Source organism: Psittacula echo (assembly GCF_963264785.1).
Source record: "Psittacula echo genome assembly, chromosome: 2".
Taxonomy (NCBI): Eukaryota; Metazoa; Chordata; class Aves; order Psittaciformes; family Psittacidae; genus Psittacula; species Psittacula echo.
In genome coordinates, this window is record NC_137737.1 from 124,945,094 (window position 1) to 124,966,193 (window position 21,100).

The 21,100-nt window shown below is 44.6% G+C and overlaps 1 protein-coding gene across 1 annotated transcript; it reads left to right on the top strand.

The window, feature by feature from the left end:
• Window positions 1–4,317: 4,317 nt before the first annotated feature.
• VXN (vexin) lies at window positions 4,318–20,661 on the top strand (the record flags this gene model as incomplete). Its single annotated transcript, XM_080609712.1, has 6 exons — window positions 4,318–4,384; window positions 7,110–7,165; window positions 11,903–12,065; window positions 15,874–15,938; window positions 19,711–19,796; window positions 20,475–20,661. 6 exons carry the CDS (start codon window positions 4,318–4,320, stop codon window positions 20,659–20,661), a joined length of 624 nt encoding a protein of 207 aa, XP_080465838.1.
• Window positions 20,662–21,100: the final 439 nt, after the last annotated feature.

The window sequence follows — 21,100 nt, forward strand, 5'->3', positions numbered from 1 at the left end:
AAGCTTAGGGCAAATTTGTGTAGGTCCAATTATCTATATGTAACTTTTTTAAGAGGAGCCAACCAGGCGTCTTTTTTTTTCTCTGGATCCTGCAGTATCTTTCTGTAACTAGCGGGGGGATGCATTCAGCCTGGCTTCCAGCTCTGACTGGTGTTTCTTTTCCTGATTAGCAGAGAAGGCATTGCATTAGCCCTTTCAAACTGCACAACTCTCTCATCTCCTGATCCCCTATGGTGAATTTAAAGTTCAGAATGTTTTATAAATGCCTCGATCTTATGGCCATTTGGATAAAATCTGTGATGGCAGCTTCCAGCCAGGTGCAAATTAAAATGCTGTGTTTGATAATTCTGTACTTACTCACAGACCTTTCAGCCATGCAGTGCTAGTTTAATTTTTGAACTGGTGTTGCAGACTGCTGTAAGTTTGAGGCAAAGTTGTTGATCGCATATCTCTCTTCTTTCATTTAGAGAAAAATAACAGACTATGTATGAGACTCTAACTATATATTTAGCTTTTTTTGTTTGTTGGTTTTCCTTTTCAGTCATTGGCAATTGAAATTCTGTGGCCCTAAAATGAAGTGATTTTTCTTCCTCGAAAAATGCCACTTGCATTGCATTGCACAGACATGTTTTAGAGTCAACGCCTGCAGTGTGCATGTGCAGTTTTATCCCGTCTTATTTTTAAACTGTGCATATCTCTAGTTCACAATCCTATTGCAAAAATAGCTGGGGTTATCCTTATCATATTGCCCAGCTAACAGTAAGAAATAGGCTCAAGTGGCTCAGTACAGATTAGATTCACCTCTTATGCAATAGGGTACAAGATCCAGGGAGAAGCCAGAGACCTGCCTCATGAAGAGCTCTGCTCTCTGTGAGCCAGGGAATCCCTTGGCAATGTCTCTTGCATATGCCAAGATGCTTCCCACTGACTTCACTGGAAGAATGCTGCACTGGAAAGGCATTCGTTTGTTTCCAAAGGCCAGGATAAATAAGGTCTAGAGGTTTCTGATACTTACATTAAATCACTCAAAGTGTTAATTACAGTTTTTGTAACCATAATTAGTATTTTGTTACTTGTTTCATTTTAAGCTTACCAGCTCTGGCATACTTGGGAAATAGGACAAGTGTCTTCACTTGTTTCTACCAAATGCAGCTGAACAGATCCAGCCCATGGGAAAAGCATCCTTGCCATCTCTCCAGAAGGACGTTTTGCTAGTTTTCTGAGATTTTCTGCCCCATTGACAAGGTTCTCTGGGCCTTCTGCTGTTTCCACCAGTTGTTTTCCCCTCAGCCTCAGCCTACATCTCTTCCTCTTTTCTACCTTTCCCTCCTTTCTGCCCACATTCCCAAAAATCAAATAGCTTCCCCACCCTGCGCCTGCAGATCAGGTTAGGTGGATGTTTTTTCAGACACCATATGTCTGTTCTTGTGTGCTGAGTTGTCTTTCTCCTTAGTTGTCTCTGTTCACCTTTGCTTGCGAAGTTCTTGCACCAGATGTTTTGATCATTTGCTGGCAACACTGGGAGTTCAGGTATTTGGTAAACACAGCCCATAGTGAGGAATGGATTCTGCATGTTCACTCGGGAGCCTTCAGTCAAAGATATACCCCAGTGCAAAAATATTTTGGGGTCTTGCATGGCTGCAGTGGCACCACGTGAATTAAATTAATAGCTTATAAATTGTGCTTAGAAGTGAGGAAAACACTGAGCCTAGTTTCTGAGTATTTTATGTAATGATCTGTAGAATCAATAACTGTTTGGTTTCCTGCCCCCACCACAGGCTGGACTCTTGCTGGGTCAGTAAGGATTCGAAAGGAAATACCATGTGAAATTGTGTGATGCAGCTCTGCAAGCAGCCCCTTGGTTGGAGATGTGGAGAGCACCTTCCTCAGCTCTTCAGCAGGTTGCATGCCGTTGAGCTCTGTAGTACACTTCCTTGGCAGGTATTATCACACCTATTTTTTTAGCTAGATAAACCAAAACATTTGTCCCAAATAACTCTATGAATAAATAAAGCTAAAAAAATATAACCCAATGGTGTGCCTGCGCATGTCAGAGAGGTTGAAACCCAGTGATCTTTAAGGTCCCTTCCAACCCAAACTATTCTATGATTCAATATGGGCAGTCCTTCTCTTGCAGCAACATCAAGACTACCTGTAAAACCCAGGGCATTCATAGTGCTCAACTACCCTGTAAGCTTTGGACAATAGGAAGCCACAAACTCCTTTTCATCAACAGTGGAAAATTCATTCCCAGATGAGAATTCCACATGAGATATATCACAAAACAGGGCCCTTCTGAGCCATATTTTTCTGTATAGAAGTGATGCGAGAACCTTTTGTCAGCTCTCTGCACAGTGACTCAGACCCAGAGCATCATGGGCCCTGTAAAGATGGGTGTTCAAAGCCTATCTTCTTAAAACCTAACCTATAGCACAGTGAATGACAGCTGATAACCAGCTCTTGAGTCTCAGTTCAGTTTCCACATCCCCCCTGCCCCTCAACACGATGAAACACCAAGTGTTTGTTCTAACGTTAAACACCAGCTATGATTTTAAAATACCTTTAGGTCATACCTACAATTAGCAAAACAGTGACTCAGATCCAGAAGTGCCTCTTCTCATTGGACTCTGAGTATCCCAAGGTGAAATAAAGGGTGGGTTAGATTTGTTATAGCTTTTTTCTCTTTTTTTTGGTCAACTATTCAGTGTTGCTCTTCATTATTTTTTCTATCCTTTTGAAAGCTTTAAAGCCTCCCTGCGTAACTGCCTCTGCTCCATTCACTGCTGAGTGGATGGTGCGCTGATCTTTTTCTCGGTGGGTAATGGATTTGGTTTGATTGCTTGACACAGGAACAATAGGGGGATAAACAATTGCATTCACACCCGTGCAGCTCCCCATCTGTTGAGCGTGTGCGCCTTCAGAGGGAGCCGGGCAGGGACAGATGAACACGCCAGCCGAGCCTGATGTTAATGACATCAGTCATACAAGCGGAACATGTGGCGCAATAAATCAAAACCTAATTGAACTTTTGCTTGATTACATTGCCAACCCACTGCTCGTTTCAAACACGGCGCCGTTTCCTGGGACAATACCCCCAGCCCCGCAGTGGTTTTGCTGCCTATGGGAGGTGACAAGTGATATCAGCTTCTCTTCATTCATTTCTTTCTTGGAACAGTGATGCCTTCCACTCAAACAAAATGCTTCCATGCTCAGGATGTGTATTTGACCAATATTTATTATTTCAAATAAGAAACATTACATGGATAAGAGAGTGACGGCACATGTTCACTGGCACTTTCCATCTGGGACTGTTGGTGGCAGACGTCTATAGGAGAAGACAGCACTAGTTTTTGTGTTAATTACACACACGTGCTAGTAATGAAGGCTATTCATTAAACTGATATAATTTAATATCATTATTCACACTTGAAAGTGTTTCTGCTACATCAGCTGCTGGAGTCCACGAGCCAGTATTTTCTATCCTAGGTGTCCATGGCAGCAGTAAGTCACTAGAAGTTGGGGGTGCTGATTGTCATAAACGGGGAAAAGAATACTTTCTGATGGGAACGTTAAGGAATGGAAGGCTTTGGCAACAATACCCTTTATTGAAGTGTGTAAATATGGACTTAGGCCCCAGAACCTAAGTCATGTAGGAACCCATCTATGACTGAGCCACCTGCCCTCCCTCTGCAGCCACTGAAGCGGGGGGGGCATGTAGACCTACGCATGTCTGCCTGATGAGCCCTTCTTTAGTCATATGCATTTGAAATTGCAGATGACTAAAGAAGAGCAGGATTCAGGTGCAAGTTTATGAACTTAAAAGGTAAAACACAAAATGCTTTTCTTAATATGCTCAGAATCAGCTCCTCATTATATGGGAGGGGCAATTTTTACAACAAATGTGTTAAAGCACACACAGTATTAACCCAGTTTATTTTAAAAATCCTGGCAGAACTTCTGTCAATGTTTATTTGCCCATACATTGGCTGCACAGAACAGACTTTAATTATTAGCCATTTATTGCAGAGGATTCTCCAAATGGGTAAAAGGAGACGTAAAATAAAATGCTGTTATCTGAGTAGGGGCTTAAGTAACAGCTAAATTAAATCTTTGCATTAATAGTATTCATAGAAAGGCAGATGGGAGCAGAAAATGTTGTGATGAAGAATATGGAATGAGATGAGATCACAGCATCAGTCTGTCCTTTGTAGATCTGGACAATGATCACAGAGCCAGATTGGATTAGTGAAACCTATTTACCAGAAGTTCAGAGCGGTTGCATGAAGCTGAAAGGCAGTCAGTAGGGAGAGGTGGAAAATGCACCAGATTTACAGCTGCAGCGACGAGAATTTAGAAGTTTTCACCACTGTGATTTCATCCAAATGTGAGTACATCAAAACTGTAACAACCGCTGCGGGGTTGTCTTTAGATGGATGGGGTGTTTAGCATCAGGAAAATCTCTGAAGTGAGCAGCTTATCTGTTCTGCTGTGCTCTGCTTGCAGTCCAGTGCTTGCTGCTTGTTTCTGGAGCTAATCCGTGCAGGTGCTTCGACATTGTGGCTGTGTAAAATCTTTGCGCTGGCAAAACTGGGAGCTCTAGAGTCAGTGTTGATGTACCTATGAGGTAATTGCTAGGGTGACAGCTTGCAACTGTGTGGCTATTCTGTGTAATAGAAAAGAAAATGAAGTTCTGCTAGCAGTTAGCAGCTCAGATGAAGTGGGTGAACTGCATGAATGTTGAATTTAAGTCTGCTGGCTCAATAAGTGGAACATTTCCAAAGCCATGCCCTGGAAATGAATGCATGATTAACATTAATTGCTTGTAATGAAGAGTAAGAACCGGACAAATCCCAGTCTGCATTTGATTGAACAAATTAGTTTAAACTCAATGGCTGCATATTTCAGCAACAAGAAAGCAGGTAAAAACAGGGAAAACAAATTGTGGGGCCAGGTCAGATCTTTACTTGCAAGCTGCGAGCATAAGCTTTCAGCTGCTTAATTTCAGAATATAACTAAAAATGACAAAGTGAACCGTCACTGTAATTGTTTTTGCTGCCCGAAAGCTGGGCTGTACGTACAAACATCCTTTTGCAGGCAAACCCAGAAACATGGATTCATTCTTCCCTTCCTGCTCCCACTCCCTGCAGAAAATGATGTTTGCAGGGAGAGCACTGTTTACATTGCTGCCTTTGTATGCGTGCACAAGTGGGTCACTGCTGGCTACCTCCGTGATTCACTCTTCTTTCAATGGCTATTCAAGTAATTGCATATTTGCTGGTGCTGTGGCTTCCCTTTCATGCGTTGCCTTTCTTCAGCCCCTGTAAGCCATTCGCCACTCGCTCTGGTAGACAACAGGCAGTGAGTTGGGCTGTGGATCATATGTACTCTGAAAATACACAAATTTATCGCCGTTTGCCACATTTGTTGTAGTTCCTTGTGCACTGGCCTGGGTACCAGTAACAGCACAAAAGTACTTGCTCCTTTTAGATATCTACATAAACTGTGCTCCCTCACACTGCCCAGTAAAATACATAAAACACCAAAGAGACAACAAGATAATGCCTTGCATCGCTAAACTTCTCTGCACTTGAGTGTTTTGCTTGTGAGCAATTAGTTGAGTCCTCACACAGTGAAATTCCTGAAGTAAAGTTGATTGCAGCAGCTTGAAAACCAACTTGCAGCATATTCCTAGGAAAAAGCCAAGCTTCATGATGTTGGTCTGGTTTTCATCCCCCACTCACCAGGGTTTAAGATATAAAACGTGCCCTGCAGGAGAAGGCAGCAGGTTCCCTGAGGCTATCACACTATGCAAAACAGACCGTAAATTAACTGACAGCTTAGCATGCTCTCAAGGTCTATGCCAGGAGATAATTTACTTGTGATGAGTTCCATGTGGAAGTATCCTGTACTGCAGCGGGTTACTGGCAGGGACCCTGAACAAGATCCATCACCACTCCTGTCACTGTCCTCTTTCACTGAGGGAAGAGATTAGCCCACAACAGTGTTTCTGTCCAGTGGAGACCTAATACTCAGTACTTACAACCTCACTGGGGTGTCTAGGGGTGGCTTTTAGGGAAACAGAAGCTGTCTAGGAAGAGTGATCCCACTGCTTGTACCGAAGCCTGGAAAACCCAGTCCCTTACTCTTGCCATCAGAGGAGAGGCATTTGGCTGCAGTACAAGCAGCCTTGGATGACCTCCAGCTGCTTCCACAGCTTCAAAACTCATTGCAAAAATTCGTACATAGCAGCGATAAGCACTGAAACTCCTGGAGTTGAATGTATGCCAAAAATGTAATGGAAAGCTCACCTGGAGAGTAAGAGTCACCCCTCATCCCATAACAAACCTTCCTGGCTCTTCAAAGCCTTTGGATTATGCATGGAGCTTGAATAGGAAACCCCCATTCATGTGCCTTGCCCTCAGGGTCAGCCTTTAGAATTGCAGTTAATTCACCTCATTTGGCAGGTTTTTCCAGGCCTGTTTGTGTCACTGGCTGCTAAATCCTGTAGCCTGAACACAGGGGAAGGTAATAACTTTAAAGAGCAAAGGGTTAGATATGATGAGAGGGAGAGCTGGGACTGTCACAGAGTCTTTCAGGCCCGTTCCAAGTCAAACTGAAACAACAAGTGTTTAAACACTCTTTACTTTGTCCAAAAAAAAACCCCTCACTCCAACCTGTCACTTCAGTGCAGTCAGAAGGATAGGCCTCTCCAAAGTTAATGCACACAATAGTCATGTTTGAAGGTGTCTGGATGGAAAGAGAAGCTCATTTCCTTCTGAAACATTGGCAGGTGGGAGGCCAGATCAAAACTCAGGAAGAAGCATGGTTCTTCCTTGAAGCCTGTGGGAGAGCTCCAGAAACTTGGGGAACACTGTTGCTCTGTGCCCATGTTGCACAGTTTGCACAGCTAGAGCATGGTCTCTGAGATAACATTAGAGTACTTTCTTTTAGGTTGTCTCAGCTGGAATGCTCCTTAAACCCTTACTTCTTCCCCCCCCTCCCCACCATGCCCCCAAATATATTCTCATGGAGAACTTCTAGAGGGATGTGTAACCTCATCTTGTACATTTCCACTGCACCCTGACCGTGTTCCTGTTCTTCTTTCACAGCATGTAGTCCTGCCCGAAGACGAGCCAAAAGCACGCAGCACATCCTAACAAAGAGTGTAAGAAAAACCTCCCTTCCTCTCCCTCACAGTTTTTTTTTCCATTCTAGTTGACTACACTCACTCTTAAAAATGCCGTGGATAAATGGGATGCAGGGAGTGGGGTGGGAAACAGAAGGGGGAGTTTCTGTAAAGCTACAGCTTATTTACAGAAGTACTTTGAAACTTCAAAAAATATGGTCTTGCTATGCAGAGCCAGTCAAAATGAACACAGCAGCTTATCAACATGGGCTGTCTGAGGGAATCACAGACTTAATTCTTAGACATAAAACCTTAATGATAACACCAGGGGGACAGGCAGGGATGAAAAGCAAACAAATTGTATCACTACCTGTATGCATTAACCAAGGAGCCAGTATCCCATTCCCTGGGGAATGTGAGAGAAAAACACCAAGTGATGAACTGTAACCTCAACTCAAAAAGATGGCTCTGAGAGAGCCACAGGACGATGCTTGTCCCTTGATCCCGAGGTGCTTCCTGTCCTCGACTCACCTCCTGTGCACTGGCACAGAGTGCACAGCTGGAGCTTTACCTGCTCCCTGCAGGCTGTGCTTTCCAAGTCTGGGCACTTTGACACATGGGTCTGAGTTTTCTTGTCTTTAGAGCCAGTTTTCCCTCCTTAAATCCGCTTGAATCATTCACAACCCCTACCATGGTCCTCTCATCACAGTTCTGATTTACAGAAATGACTGCCTGTTTCTCTTGTGCATATCACAGCACTTTTAACAAGCTTTGAGACTCTTCTGCTGAAGCATTTCTTCTCAGTACAACCTTTCTCTTCACTAGCACTATCAAAATATTTTGCTCCATGGCCTTCTCTTTTTCCATGCCCTATCCTACTTTGAAGCCCCATCCTTATTTGTAAATAGCCTCTTCTTCGTATTCCTGATTCCCCAATTTTCTCAAAACACTGTGGGTACCCCCTTGTCATGGTTCAAGCCCAGCCGGTAACTCAGAACCACACAGCCGCTCGCTCACTTCCCCCCTCCTCTTCCCCTGCTCCCAGAGGGATGGGGAGGGGAATCAAAAGAATGTAACTTCCATGGGTTGTGATAAGAGCAGTCCAGTAACTAAGGTATAACACAAACCACTGCTGCTACCACCAATAATAATAATGATAAGGGAAATAACGAGGGAAGAGAATACAACCACTCACCACCCGCCGACCGATACCCAGCCCAACCTTAGCAGTGATCCAGTCCTTCCAGGCAACTGCCCCCTGTTTATATAGTGGGCATGATGTGCTGTGGTATGGAATACCTCTTTGGCTAGTTTGGGTCAGGTGTCCTGTCTCTGCTTCCTCCCGGCTTCCCCTCCTCCCTGGCAGAGCATGAGACTCACAAAGTCCTTGGTCAGGGTAAACATTACTGAGCAGCGACTACAAACATCGGTGTTATCAGCGCTGTTCCCAGGCCAAAAGTCAAAACCACAGCACTGCACCAGCTACTAAGAAGGAGAAAAATGGCTGCTACTGCTGAACCCAGGACACCCCTACTTACCACACTTACCTGTAGCTGGAAAAAACCTCACCACACTCAATCCCATCCCCTCACTTTGTTGTTATGGCAGACCACAGGATCCCAATACTTCACAGGATGCCTGAAGTGGTGCCCAGGAAAGGTCAATAACGTGTCTGTCATGTCTGGGTAGAAACTCTGTATGTGTGCATTTTCTCAAATTGTGAAAACCTCATTTTTGTCCCGTAACTCAGGCTGAGGTTTCAAAATGACCTTTCATTCCAAAGGAGGATGAAAGTCAGGGTGCCGGAGTCTTACTCAATAAAAGGCATTTTGGGATACCCCTTTTTTATTTGTTATGCCTTTGGTATATTTTGTTTTCTATGTAATACAAAAATACCATAAAAGTCCAATCTAAAAGTGAACTATTCTGACTTAATGGAACAGAATGCTCAGATAATTTATCTTTGTTTTTTTGACTAAATTTATACTTTCCAACAAAGTGCCCAGATTGCTAACCAAAATTTCTCATAAAAATATTCAGCTGGGAAATTTTCAGCTAGTTCTCATTGAAATCTATGGCAACTGCATGTCAAAGTTCCAAAACTCAGCAGACAGAGAGTTGTATTTGCTAAATGGGAACCTCTAATATTTAACTTGGATTGGATCAGCTGCTGTAGCAGCACGGTACTCATAAAGGTCTAAGAAAGTAAGATAAGAAAGTCCCTGGGTTTTGCTGTATTTTTGGAGGATTTTTTTTTCCCCTTTGGGACTTTCCTGACCCCAATTAAAGATGTCCTTTGATTGGCCTTTAGCCATGATACAGGCAGCAGCATTAGCAGTGGGAGCACCAAGCCTGAGGAATAGTCTGCAGCTCCAGCTGAGAAAACAAGCAAGGCTCTCAAACCGGAGCAATTGGCACAGTCAGCTCTTTGTGCATTCCCCTTCTTCAGTATATGATGCAGCTGCTTGCAGCTCCTGCACAAGCATTCAAATACATTGCCTGTACTGGAATATACATGCCTGTGAGGAAGTTGTGATTGCCAATTTCTAGACCCACTGAAAAGTAGCAGAATGATTGTTTGGCTTTCACTTTTACATCTGCACCTGCAGTCAGCGCTGTGGAAATGCTCTCAGCTAATGTGAAATCTCCTGGTCTGGTGATTGCAGTGGATGCACAACTTTAATCCTCAGCAAGGGCAAAAATAGCAAGCAAGGTGGACATCTGCCAGACCTTTTTTTTTTTTTGCTGCAGAAATACTCAAGCAGTGCAGCATTAAGTGATTTAACAGTCAAATGACTGACCTTTGGGGGTAACTTTCATCACATTCAAGAACCCATCCCAAAAGCACAGTCAGGACTATGGAAGGATGAGAGAGAGGGGAAACATCTTTTTTTTCCACTAGAGTGTTTCACCAATATGCTTATTTGCAGTTCCTAATGCCCTATTAGGAGTTATTTCTAGTGATAGTAGATCCTTTTCTTCCCTTGCTCTTCTAGCCCCAAAATTCTTCAGGTGGAGCTATCTGGACACCAGTACCTGGGCTACTTTGCATAAAAATGTCAAATCCCTCTGTGCATGCTAGTGCTGCCACATTAAAAATGAGATCAGCATTAGACCATAAAGAAGGCTTAAATCTGGAATTTCCTTTTCTCATAAAAAGGCAAATCTGGAATTTCCTCCACTAACAAGCACCTCGTCGTTCAGCCTTTCAGCTTCAAAGGTTTATTCAAAGCCAGATGTTTAATTGTCACCTGGTTGTTGGTTTGGCAGTGGGATTTTGGGTCTAGGAGCAGCGTTGTTGGAACAGCCTCTGCGCAGCTCTGCAACCCTCCTGTGTCCTCCATGCCCTCTGCTTAACACAGCTAATTCCGGCAGCAGGTATGCCAGGCCTGAATGCTCTCACGTGCATGTAAAGTCCACAAAAGAGACTTTGGTAAGCTCTGAATTCAGAGTTGGTGTCCTGCAAACAAACTGAGCAGGTCAAGGGACATACAGGTTCTTAAACCAGTAGTTCTCTAGAGAGCAGTATACTAATTCTGCATAGTTTGACTGGCTCTGCCATTCACACAGGTTTCAATTCCCTGGTATGTCTAGAAAAGAAAAGTGACTTCCAGCTGATCCTTCTGCCTTACCCTAGGTACCCTAGAGAAATGTCAGCTCCAGTTTAGATCAAAACTGTGCTACAGCAGGTTTAGTTTCCTGGCCTAGATAAGTCTTCACATATTACAGTGATGGGTGAGGTAGCCAAAGTCACAGTGAAAACTTGAATTAGGAGATAAGGAACTCTAAAAGTGTGCTGCAGCCAAACGCTGCAAACTAAGATGTTCATGCAAGATATGCTATAGAGATTGTGCTGTTGTCTCCAGCTGTGATGGAAAATTGCACTGTAGCTTATTTATGCAGATTCTGCTTTTTGGCATTTTGGTGTTACTGATACGACATGTTAAAAGGAATCTTGGAAACATAGAAAATGTGCCTAAGTAATTCCTGTTATTAATGCAGTTAAAAATGCTGCTACCTTTTCCCAAAGACTTTAATCTTCCTGAGAAAACTGTTTCTGGATCATCCTGGATAACAGTCCTGATGGATCCACTGGCTCTTGGAGCTTTTCCCTGTTTTTTTTTAACTCAGATTAGCCTTGGCGCCCAGAGTTGCCTGTGGCAGCACAGTGAGTGCCACAGCTTAGTCATGATCGAAGTAGAAAAGAACTTAATGTTGTTCACATTCATTTTCAGGGCTCTGTTTGAGATACTGGGGGGTAATGTTCAAAGATGCAGCTCTCAATGAGTTTTGTTTGTGCAAGCTGATATCTGTGAACATTAACCCCTGGGAGCACAATCGTTCATTGCCTTGTACCCTCTGTAATCATTACCAGGTATAAAATGTAAGTAAGTCCAAAAGATGGGAGATGCCATGAAAAAATAGCATTTGCAATTCACATTTAACTGATTGCCCAAGGCATGATGCAGTAAGAAATTCAATTTGAACTGTCTCAAAGGCATATTGATCTTGGAAAGAACCACATTTCTCCTGAGAAGAATACAGAAAGCTGCACCAAAGTAGTGGGTTCCAGAGACTCCCCGTGGTTTTCCCATACTTTTATACATCTCATGCACAAAGGCAGGAGCCAAACAAAACAAACACCACAAATCCTACCCAACAAAATCCCTTCAGATGACGGGAAAGCAGTGGGAAGAGCAAGCACTATGCTGCTCCCCACTGACCACCCTATCTCCAAGGCCGCGTATAACAGGATGGCTTTTCCTTTTGCTGTAGGTGGTAGCCATATCCAACCAGCGGCCTCACAGGACTGAGAAGCTGCATCCTCACCAGGGTGACCTCCTCCAGGTGCTGTACAATGGAGACGAGGCGAGGGGCTTGGACTGCCTGCAGAGCTTGCAGCGGGGACCCTGCCCTGCCAAGGGTGCTGCCCCGCATGGTGAGTCTGCACAATGGCTTTATTCCTCCGTGGCTTATGGAACATTGTTAGATACTGCAGTCTGCCAGTTTGCAGGCAATTTGTTATGGATCTGAAGGGTACTTTCATGCTTAAAATGTCCAGTGGAATTAATGAGATAACAGCCATGGCACTGCATAGCTCTTGCTTTATTCAGAGTCATAAACACACTTTATTCAGAGTCATGAGCACTCCCTTTCCAAAGGCTGACGATATTTTAGGCATGATATATTGTGAATTCCTGAGTTTGCCTGAGTCATCTTATTATATAAGATCCCTGTTCAGTTGCTTGGAACTTGCCAGAACACAATTGGGATGAAATTTTAGATTCTGGATGTCAGCCACAGACTTGATTTTGGTTTTTCAGCCAAAACTTGTTCAACATATTTGTGAGAACTAGTGAAGGGAAAAGACAGGTTGCCAAAGCAAAACCAAGGAAATGAGTAAACATAAACAGACCGGTCATTCAGCTCCTTCATCGCTGACGTTTGGAAGGTTGAACCTGGAGCAGGGCCATGCAGTTTGGCAAGGGGTGGCCTTTTAATCAAAAACTCATCTTTTGCTCTCCCTTGAAAAACAACCCAGATGCAGTCAAGTCATAAGCCTTTGAAAAAATCCAGTATGGGACGTGTTTGGTGGAGACATTAGACATTTAGCTGTGCAAAGGTGCTAAGTCCGTGAAGTAGATACTACCATGAAGGTGCATGTTCTTCACACCACCAGTCTGCAGCTGCACTGCACATTAGCCATGCCATTAGGAGTGCAGAGCAGACAAGAATGGGGCCTCAGAAAATGGGAAGGAAGAAACTGACCTTGGGATGATAGGGAAAGATCTCAAACTAGGACCAGAGCCAAGCTATGGCTGAACAAAGAACTGGGGCTTCAGGGCTGGAGCAGAGAGAGAAGGAGTCATCGCTGGAACCAGCTACAGGGCAAAGGATGGCAGACAGCCAGTGAGGAGAAAGAAGGTCTCTGCTGTTAGGAGAATCGAGGTAAAGGATGACAGAGAGGTGTGAGTGGGAGAAAAGATGGAGGAATCCAGAAAGAAGAGCAGAAAATGAAGAAACAGTTCTCGTAGGGGGTGAAAAGGGAGTGAGTGGGAAAAGAAACTGGGATACTGTATAGGAAAGAGTGAGAAACTGAGTTTAAATTAGAACAAAAGAGAGACAAAATGGACTGGCTGAGGAGTGGAAGGAGGGAGCAAGAACAGGACAAGGCAAATTCACCAAGATCATCTGGACAAGACACAAGAGCTTCTGCAGGGCTGCCTAAGCTTGTGCAGCATGGTGAGGCTGTTTGTCAGACCTCTGCTCTGCCAGTACTGGGGGTGCTCAGGGACCATGGCAAGGCACCTCCTGCAACATCCCCCTAAGTTCTGTCCATCACTGCCACCAGTCTCCTCAGTGATGCTCATCACCTCACACAGCCAATGCATTCCCTTTTTCTGGGTGCCTGCTTCACACCTCTGGCTGCAACACCTGGGAATGCTCAGTTGCTGCTGCACTAAAATCTGCTTTGGCTCTGAACTGTGCTGTGTCCTGCTCAAGCCTCTGAAAAACTGGATCCCAGGAACTTCTAATCTTGTCCTCAGCACCGACCTCTGCTTTCCTGATTTGACTCCTTGTCCCTCAGGAGGTGATGAAGCTGGTTTTTAAAAACATCTGTGCAGATGATGACCACAGTGATCAGCAACACAGAGGAGCCTGTGAAAATTTTAACAGTTCTTCCCTCAGAGGATTCAGTGGGGAGGAAAGTCGAGGACTCTGCACTGATCAGCTGCTTTCTGAGTGAACACTGTCTACGTCAGTGAAGCAGAAAGTCTGTGGAAAAACAGTTGCTGATCACAAATTAGAGACTGAATCTCAGTGTCTAGGTCCTTTGGGGGATAAAATCACTTTGATCCAATCCTGGTGCTACATAACTTTTGAGTGACAGATTTGGCATTTTAAGGGTAGGAAGGTAGAAGCGTTGGTGAATTATTTGTATGAAAACCAAATAGCTCTTTGTTATGATGTGCTGCAGTGTCCTGTTCCGTACTAACTGTACTAATAACACCTACGCAGAGAATAGGGTACCATGACAGAGCCCAGAAAGGTTTCTCCAGCTGGTTTCTCAACAGCTGGAGAGCCAGCATTATATGATACGAAGTGAGGTAAACATATGGATATGTATCATCTATTTTCACTAATCTCTTTACAAATGATACCTCCATGTAAATTTTACCCTTCAAAAATATCCTTCAACTTTCTTACTGGAAATAGTTGTGTCTACAGAGTTTTCCATGTTTGCTCCATAAATAAGTACTGCTCACTATTAAAGAGACTTGAGATTTGGTAAAGCACAAGCTGAAATCTGGGTAACAGACTAAACAGTTCAATTTCCAGATTAAGGCGAAAATGTCCAGACAAGAGCACAGGTAAGACCATCAGCACATGTATTGCCAGCATCAGAAACCCTACACAAATATTGAAGCATCATAGAATGGCTTGGGTTGGAAGGGACCTTAAAGATCATCTAGTTCCAACCCCTGCCATGGGCAGGGACATCTTCGACTAGACAAGGTTGCTCAAAGCCCCATCCGACCTGGCTGTGAAGGAAGCAAGTGTAGCGGGAGGCCACAAGAAGAAACTCCTGATTGCGCTGAAAGCTGTGCTTTGTTACACAGGATGGATAGCTCAAAACAAACCAAAACAAAGCAAAACAAAATTGCACTTCTCCAGGACAGAAGTACTCAGCTTTGTACCAAGTTTTTGTATAAGCATTCATCTTGGAGACATAGGGCAAGTCAGAACAATTGAGGAGAAGCAGCCCTTGTCCAGGCTTGGGCATCCATAGCACCTTCTGGAAGCAGAATTCACACCGCACTCAACCACAGCTGTCCTGAGGGGACCACTTATAAGACTGAAGCCACAAGGACCTACATTTGTTTAGATATTCTGCTAGAAGTTCGCTAGAACATGTTCAGTGTCTGACAAGCAGAGGGGCAGCTGAAGGGAAAATTCAGGCAATACAAGGGAAACAAAACAAAACCAAATAAAATAAGAAAGGGAGGAAAAGAATATGGACATCAGTGGCTGGACAGGCTCCAAGCACTGATGCCTGGAGCCACTTGCTGAATACTGTTAGTACCTAATATGCAAGATGACAGGAGGTAATAGAATTAAACTTCGACATGAGGGATACAGCTAAGTATCTAATGGAATTACTGGGGGGGCAGGGAGCAGGAAGAGAGAGGCTGGTGAAGATATTTATTTCAGTCAAATATTGCCCCCAGAAGGAGAAGACAGTTCTGATCACTATCTCATGCCAGAGACAGCACTATAAGCAGTGCCGTGGCTATTTCTGATGTTTGCTGTCATTATATATATTCCATTGGTTACAGTTGTAAATCATATTCTTGAAGACTTGATGAATCTTGGTGTTTCTGTAGATGCTTCTCTTGCTCTTCACTTACCTGAATGTCCTTTTAAGGAACAGCAGACACCAAAAGCAGACAGGAACAGAAATAAATAAATAAATATATGAATAAGAGATCTCCACGGTCCGACATCCAAACACGAGGATTTGGCTCCATGAAAAATCTGGCATCCGTCCCTCATTTATTTCCTCAGCACAACTAGCAGGAATGTCAGGAGATGATCATAATAAAGAAACTTCTGCACTTTTGGCTATAATCAAGTCTGGTTGGAGTCTAACCTGAATCTAGGCTCTGTTCATGGAAGGGGGCTTTTAATACAAGCTGTGCCAATGGGATAATTACCAATAATGCCACATTTCTTATCCTTTGCAGTGGGACTGAGAACTGAACGAGAATCATCCAAGTCTTGTGATCACCCATTGGATAGAAAATCTTTGGTAAGTAAATACAGCAAGACCAACTACCACTGTCTGATGCATCTTAAAACCTGTCAGCATGTCCCACATTAATTGTGTCAGCATGTCAGTCTCCCGTAGCATGTGCAGATTTTGCAGTCTTTGTTAAGGCCTTGAGACATGATTTATGCCAGAGGATCCTTAGCTAGGAGAAGAGACTGGCATAGGATAGCTGCCCTCAAGGAAGGGTGGTGGGATGGAAACAGGTAGGCTCAGCCACCCACAAGACCTGGGAGGAATTAGCCTCTTGTTTCTCAGGGAATTTCACAAATTGGGGAAAAGAAATCATTTCTAAAGTGGAACAAGCATCAAATAATTATATTCCTAGAATGCCAGCCTGACATGGCAATCAGGTCAATGGAAAATGCTGATAAAGAATTGATGGGAAAATCATCAAACAAAACCCAAAAATTTGTTCTGTATTGGAAAGACAAAATGCTTTGGGTAAAAATGACTCAGCTTTACTAAAACATTTTCTTTCCCTTCTTTTTCTTAAAAAAAAAGAACCCCAAAACCCTCTACATTTTATAAAAACTAGATTTTCAAACAGAAAGTAGTCCTTTGAAAAGTTTCTGGCAAACACCAGACCATGCTGTAGAAACCTGATGACTTCAAATGCTCTTCTGGGTGGCTGCAATGTACTTGCTAGCTGGTAGCTGGGATACACTCAATAAAAATTATATTGAAGGATGGTCACAATTAATGATATTCAGTGTAATGAAAGTAATTGCACTTACCAATAATTAACCCAGTTAAATTTCAAAGGATGCTTTCAAAAGTGATTTCAGAATTGCAACCCTGGACTTTAGCAGGGCAAACTTTGGCCTTTTCAAGCAATTGCTAGGGGAAATCCCATGGGCAAGGCTGCTTGAAGGTAAAGGGGCCCAAGATAGTTGGTTGGCATTCAAGAATTGCTTATTCCGAGCTCAAGAGCAGAGCATCCCGACACGTAGGAAGTCAAGGAAGAGGGCCAGGAGACCTGCGTGGCTAAATAAGGAACTGCTGGGTATGCTCAAGTGGAAGAGCAGAGTTTACAGGTCATGGAAGGAGGGGCTGGCCACTCGGGAGGAATATAAGGCTGCTGCTAGAGGATGTAGGAAGGCAGCTAGGATGGCTAAGGGCTCCTTAGAATTAAATCTGGCCAGAGGGGTCAAGGACAGCAGAAAGAGCTTTTTCAAATACATGGCAGATAAAACTAACACCAGAGGCAAGGTTGGCCCACTGGTGAATGGGATGGGTGCCCTGGTGACAGAAGATACAGAGGTGGCAGAGTTATTGAATGCCTTCTTTGTCTCTGTCTCCTCTGCCGGAGGCAGTCCTGAAGAGCCCTGTACCCCTGAGACCTCAGATGAAGTCAAGTCAGTGGAGCAGTTTGCCTTAGTCGATGAGGAATGGGTTAGAGTCCAGTTGATCAATCTGGACATCCATAAATCCATGGGTCCAGATGGGATGCACCCACGGGTGCTGAGGGAACTGCCGGAAGTCATTGCTAGACCACTCTCCATCATCTTTACCAAGTCTTAGGAAACGGGAGAGGTGCCTGAGGACTGGAGGAAAGCAAATGTCACTCCAGTCTTCAAAAAGGGCAAGAAGGAGGACACGGGTAACTATAGACCGGTCAGCCTCACCTCCATCCTTGGGAAAGTGATGGAACACCTTATCCTTGGTGCCATCTTAAGGCATGTCAAGGATAAGAGGGTTATGAGGGGCAGTCAACATGGCTTCACCAAGGGGAAGTCATGCTTGACCAACCTCATAGCCTTTTATGAGGAAATAACACGGTGGATGGATGATGGCAGAGCGGTGGATGTGGTCTACCTTGACTTCAGCAAAGCATTTGACACAGTCTCCCACAGCATCCTCATAGCTAAACTGAGGAAGTGTGGTCTGGATGATCAGGTAGTGAGGTGGACTGCAAACTGGCTGAAGGAGAGAAGCCAGAGAGTTGTAATCTATGGGGCGGAGTCCAGTTGGAGGCCTGTACCTAGTGGAGTGCCTCAAGGGTCAGTACTGGGACCAGTATTATTTAATATATTCATCAATGATTTAGATGAGGGAATTGAGTGTACTGTCAGCAAGTTTGCTGATGACACTAAGCTGGGAGGAGTGGCTGACACGCCAGAAGGCTGTGCTACCATCCAGCGGGACCTGGACAGGCTGGAGAGTTGGGCAGGGAGAAACTTGATGAAATATAACAAGGGAAAGTGTAGAGTCCTGCATCTGGGCAGGAACAACCCCAGGTTCCAATATAGGTTGGGGAACAACCTGTTAGAGAGCAGTGTAGGGGAGTGGGACCTGGGGGTCCTAGTGGACGGCAGGATGACCATGAGCCAACACTGTGCCCTTGTGGCCAAGAAGGCCAACGGCATCCTGGGGTGTATTAGAAGGGGGGTGGTCAGTAGGTCGAGAGAGGTCCTCCTTCCCCTCTACTCTGCCCTGGTGAGACCGCATCTGGAATATTGTGTCCAGTTCTGGGCCCCTCAGTTCAAGAAGGACAGGGACCTGCTGGAGAGAGTCCAGCGCAGGGCGACTAAGATGATTAAGGGAGTGGAGCATCTCCCTTATGAGGAAAGGCTGAGGGAGCTGGGTCTCTATAGTTTGGAGGAGAGGAGACTGAGGGGTGACCTTATTAGTGTATATAAATATATAAAGGGGGAGTGTCACGAGGATGGAGCCAGGCTCTTCTCAGTGGCAAACAATGATAGGACAAGGGGTAATGGGTACAAACTGGAACACAAGACGTTCCACTTAAACTTGAGAAGAAACTTCTTCTCAGTGAGGGTGACGGAACACTGGAACAGGCTGCCCAGGGGGGTTGTGGAGTCTCCTTCTCTGGAGACATTCAAAACCCGCCTGGACACATTCCTGTGTAACCTCATCTAGGTGTTCCTGCTCCAGCAGAGGAATTGGACTAGATGATCTTTTGAGGTCCCTTCCAATCTCTAGCATACTGTGATACTGTGATACTGTGATTTCAAACATTTCTGTAAGTCTAGAGATACTTGCAGAGCTCACCAAAACAAATCCAGTCTCAGATTAATCCCAGGGGAAATAGCCCTCGACAACGTAAGACCAATTATACTAGTGACAATAATATAAAGATGTTTTTCAGTATTGACAGTAAAATCAGTGTGGTTATTGCCTGAAATTATGACAGCACATCACAATTTCTGGCAACCCCCACTTTAGCTTGCCATCTTGGAGGCTATGCCAGTCTCATGGTCAAATGGTCAAATGAGACAAGAGGAAGGTGATGATCAGGCACTTGTGTGGCCATGACAGAACTGGGCAGGAACCAGGGACCCCCATGCCGCTGAGCAGCACACAGAAGAACAGGGAAACATTTCTAAAAGCCCAAGGGAACAGTGATGTCTGGGACAGCTGGTCCCCAGGCAGCGAGAGGTGGCCTGCGGAGAGCTGCAAGAGGTGGGCTGCCCAGTCTGCTCAAAGCCTTGACTCTTCAGGAAGCTAGACATGAAACCTAAGGACTAGAAAGTTCTGCAAGCCTCTCTTCTTCGATGGGAGGTGTAATTCTTGCTCATACAAGCCCTGCGTCAAGTTCAGCAAGACCATTCATGTGAGTCATCAGTACTTGTGTGGGTAAGAGTTGGGCAGTCAAATACTTAACCTGCTTTCTCTTGTAGGAGATTCACAGTACTTATTGATTTTCCTAAAACAGCCTCTTTCCTCAGACAAACCTGTGCTCCCTGCTTACCAGTAGCACTTCCTAATGACATGCTTTTTCCTCCTGCAGATTCCACCATCGCCAGTTGCCCACATCACTGTGAAAGCGGTGGCTGTCACAGATTCACCCACAGGCAACAGCACTTCCATGGAAGAGTAAGTCTTTTCCACTCTTTAGCCAAGCCTGGGGGGCTGCACAAGGTGTGATGCCGGGCAGGGAAGGGGATGGGGCACCTCTGCCACAGGTCACTTTGCTCACCAGAAACACAGAGAGGTGCTCATCTGCAGATCTCTGAATTAGAGTTGTAAAACCTCAGTGATTTACAGTAAAACCATGCTGCTTACTTCCCAAGAGTAGGGAGAGATTGGCTAAAGGACATGATTATTATATTGTCAGCCATGGTCATTTTTACAGCTTCCCCGGTGCCAGTTACAGCTCTGTTTTATTACTAGAAAAAAAGCATCTGAATTCAAAATTTAAGTATTTTCCCCCTAAGAAGTCCATAATATTTGCCCTAAAGCAGCTTAAAAAAATTAATCGTTTTTAAACGAAGTGCAATTAAGGAACATATTGACCATGGAACAAACGCAGTCATCACTAGGCAGTTAACCCAGACACACATCAGGGTGATACTTGAGATCCTGCCATTGCTGTCTGAGGGAGAGTAACAAGCTCATTGTCATAGTGTCCTCATACTCCACACACAGAGACATAAATCCCCCTCAGCCCCCTTGGGTTTTCCATGCTGTAAGCCGTAAGCCATAAGGTTGCCGTAAACCAGGAAGAAGGGCCATGCAGACGAATGCTTTACGTGTCTGTGCTTGATTTGCTAGTCACCGGCAGCACTGGAGGAAGGCAGCAGAGTACGACCTGACCCTGCCCCCAGGAGCAGAAGCTTCCCTACCACTGACAGGAGGCAACCTGTGTGGGACTCCCAGCCTCCTGAGGAAGATGTGGATGAAGCACAAGAAGAAGTCAGAGTACCTAGGGGCAACAAACAGTGCCTTTGAGGGAGACTGACAAGGATCAGCATCACTTGAAAGGATGGAAGGTCCTTTAGCCAAGGACAAGGTGCTCTAAGATCAATGAAGGAACAGTCACAGCACGGCTCATCCAGGAAAACTATATCCTTTTTATTACTTGATGCCATTGCCTCAGAACAGTGGGAGGAAGTCCAGCTAAGGTAAAAATGATGAACATGATGCAACTCACTGGCCTTTCTTTGTTGCAATATACTAAAATCACAAATATCCCACTAGATTTACATCTTGACTCAACGACGCTGAAACTTCTCGTGGCCCATTTACCATTTTACATGTCCCATCTGAATCAGCTTGGACTTGCAACAGGAAAAGCCTACCAACAGGTTTGCGTATTCCTGCAAGGCAACAGATCGATTACAGTGTGCTGTTGAATACCCCAGTCTGCTCACTGTGTAGCACTTCTTGTCCTCTTCCCC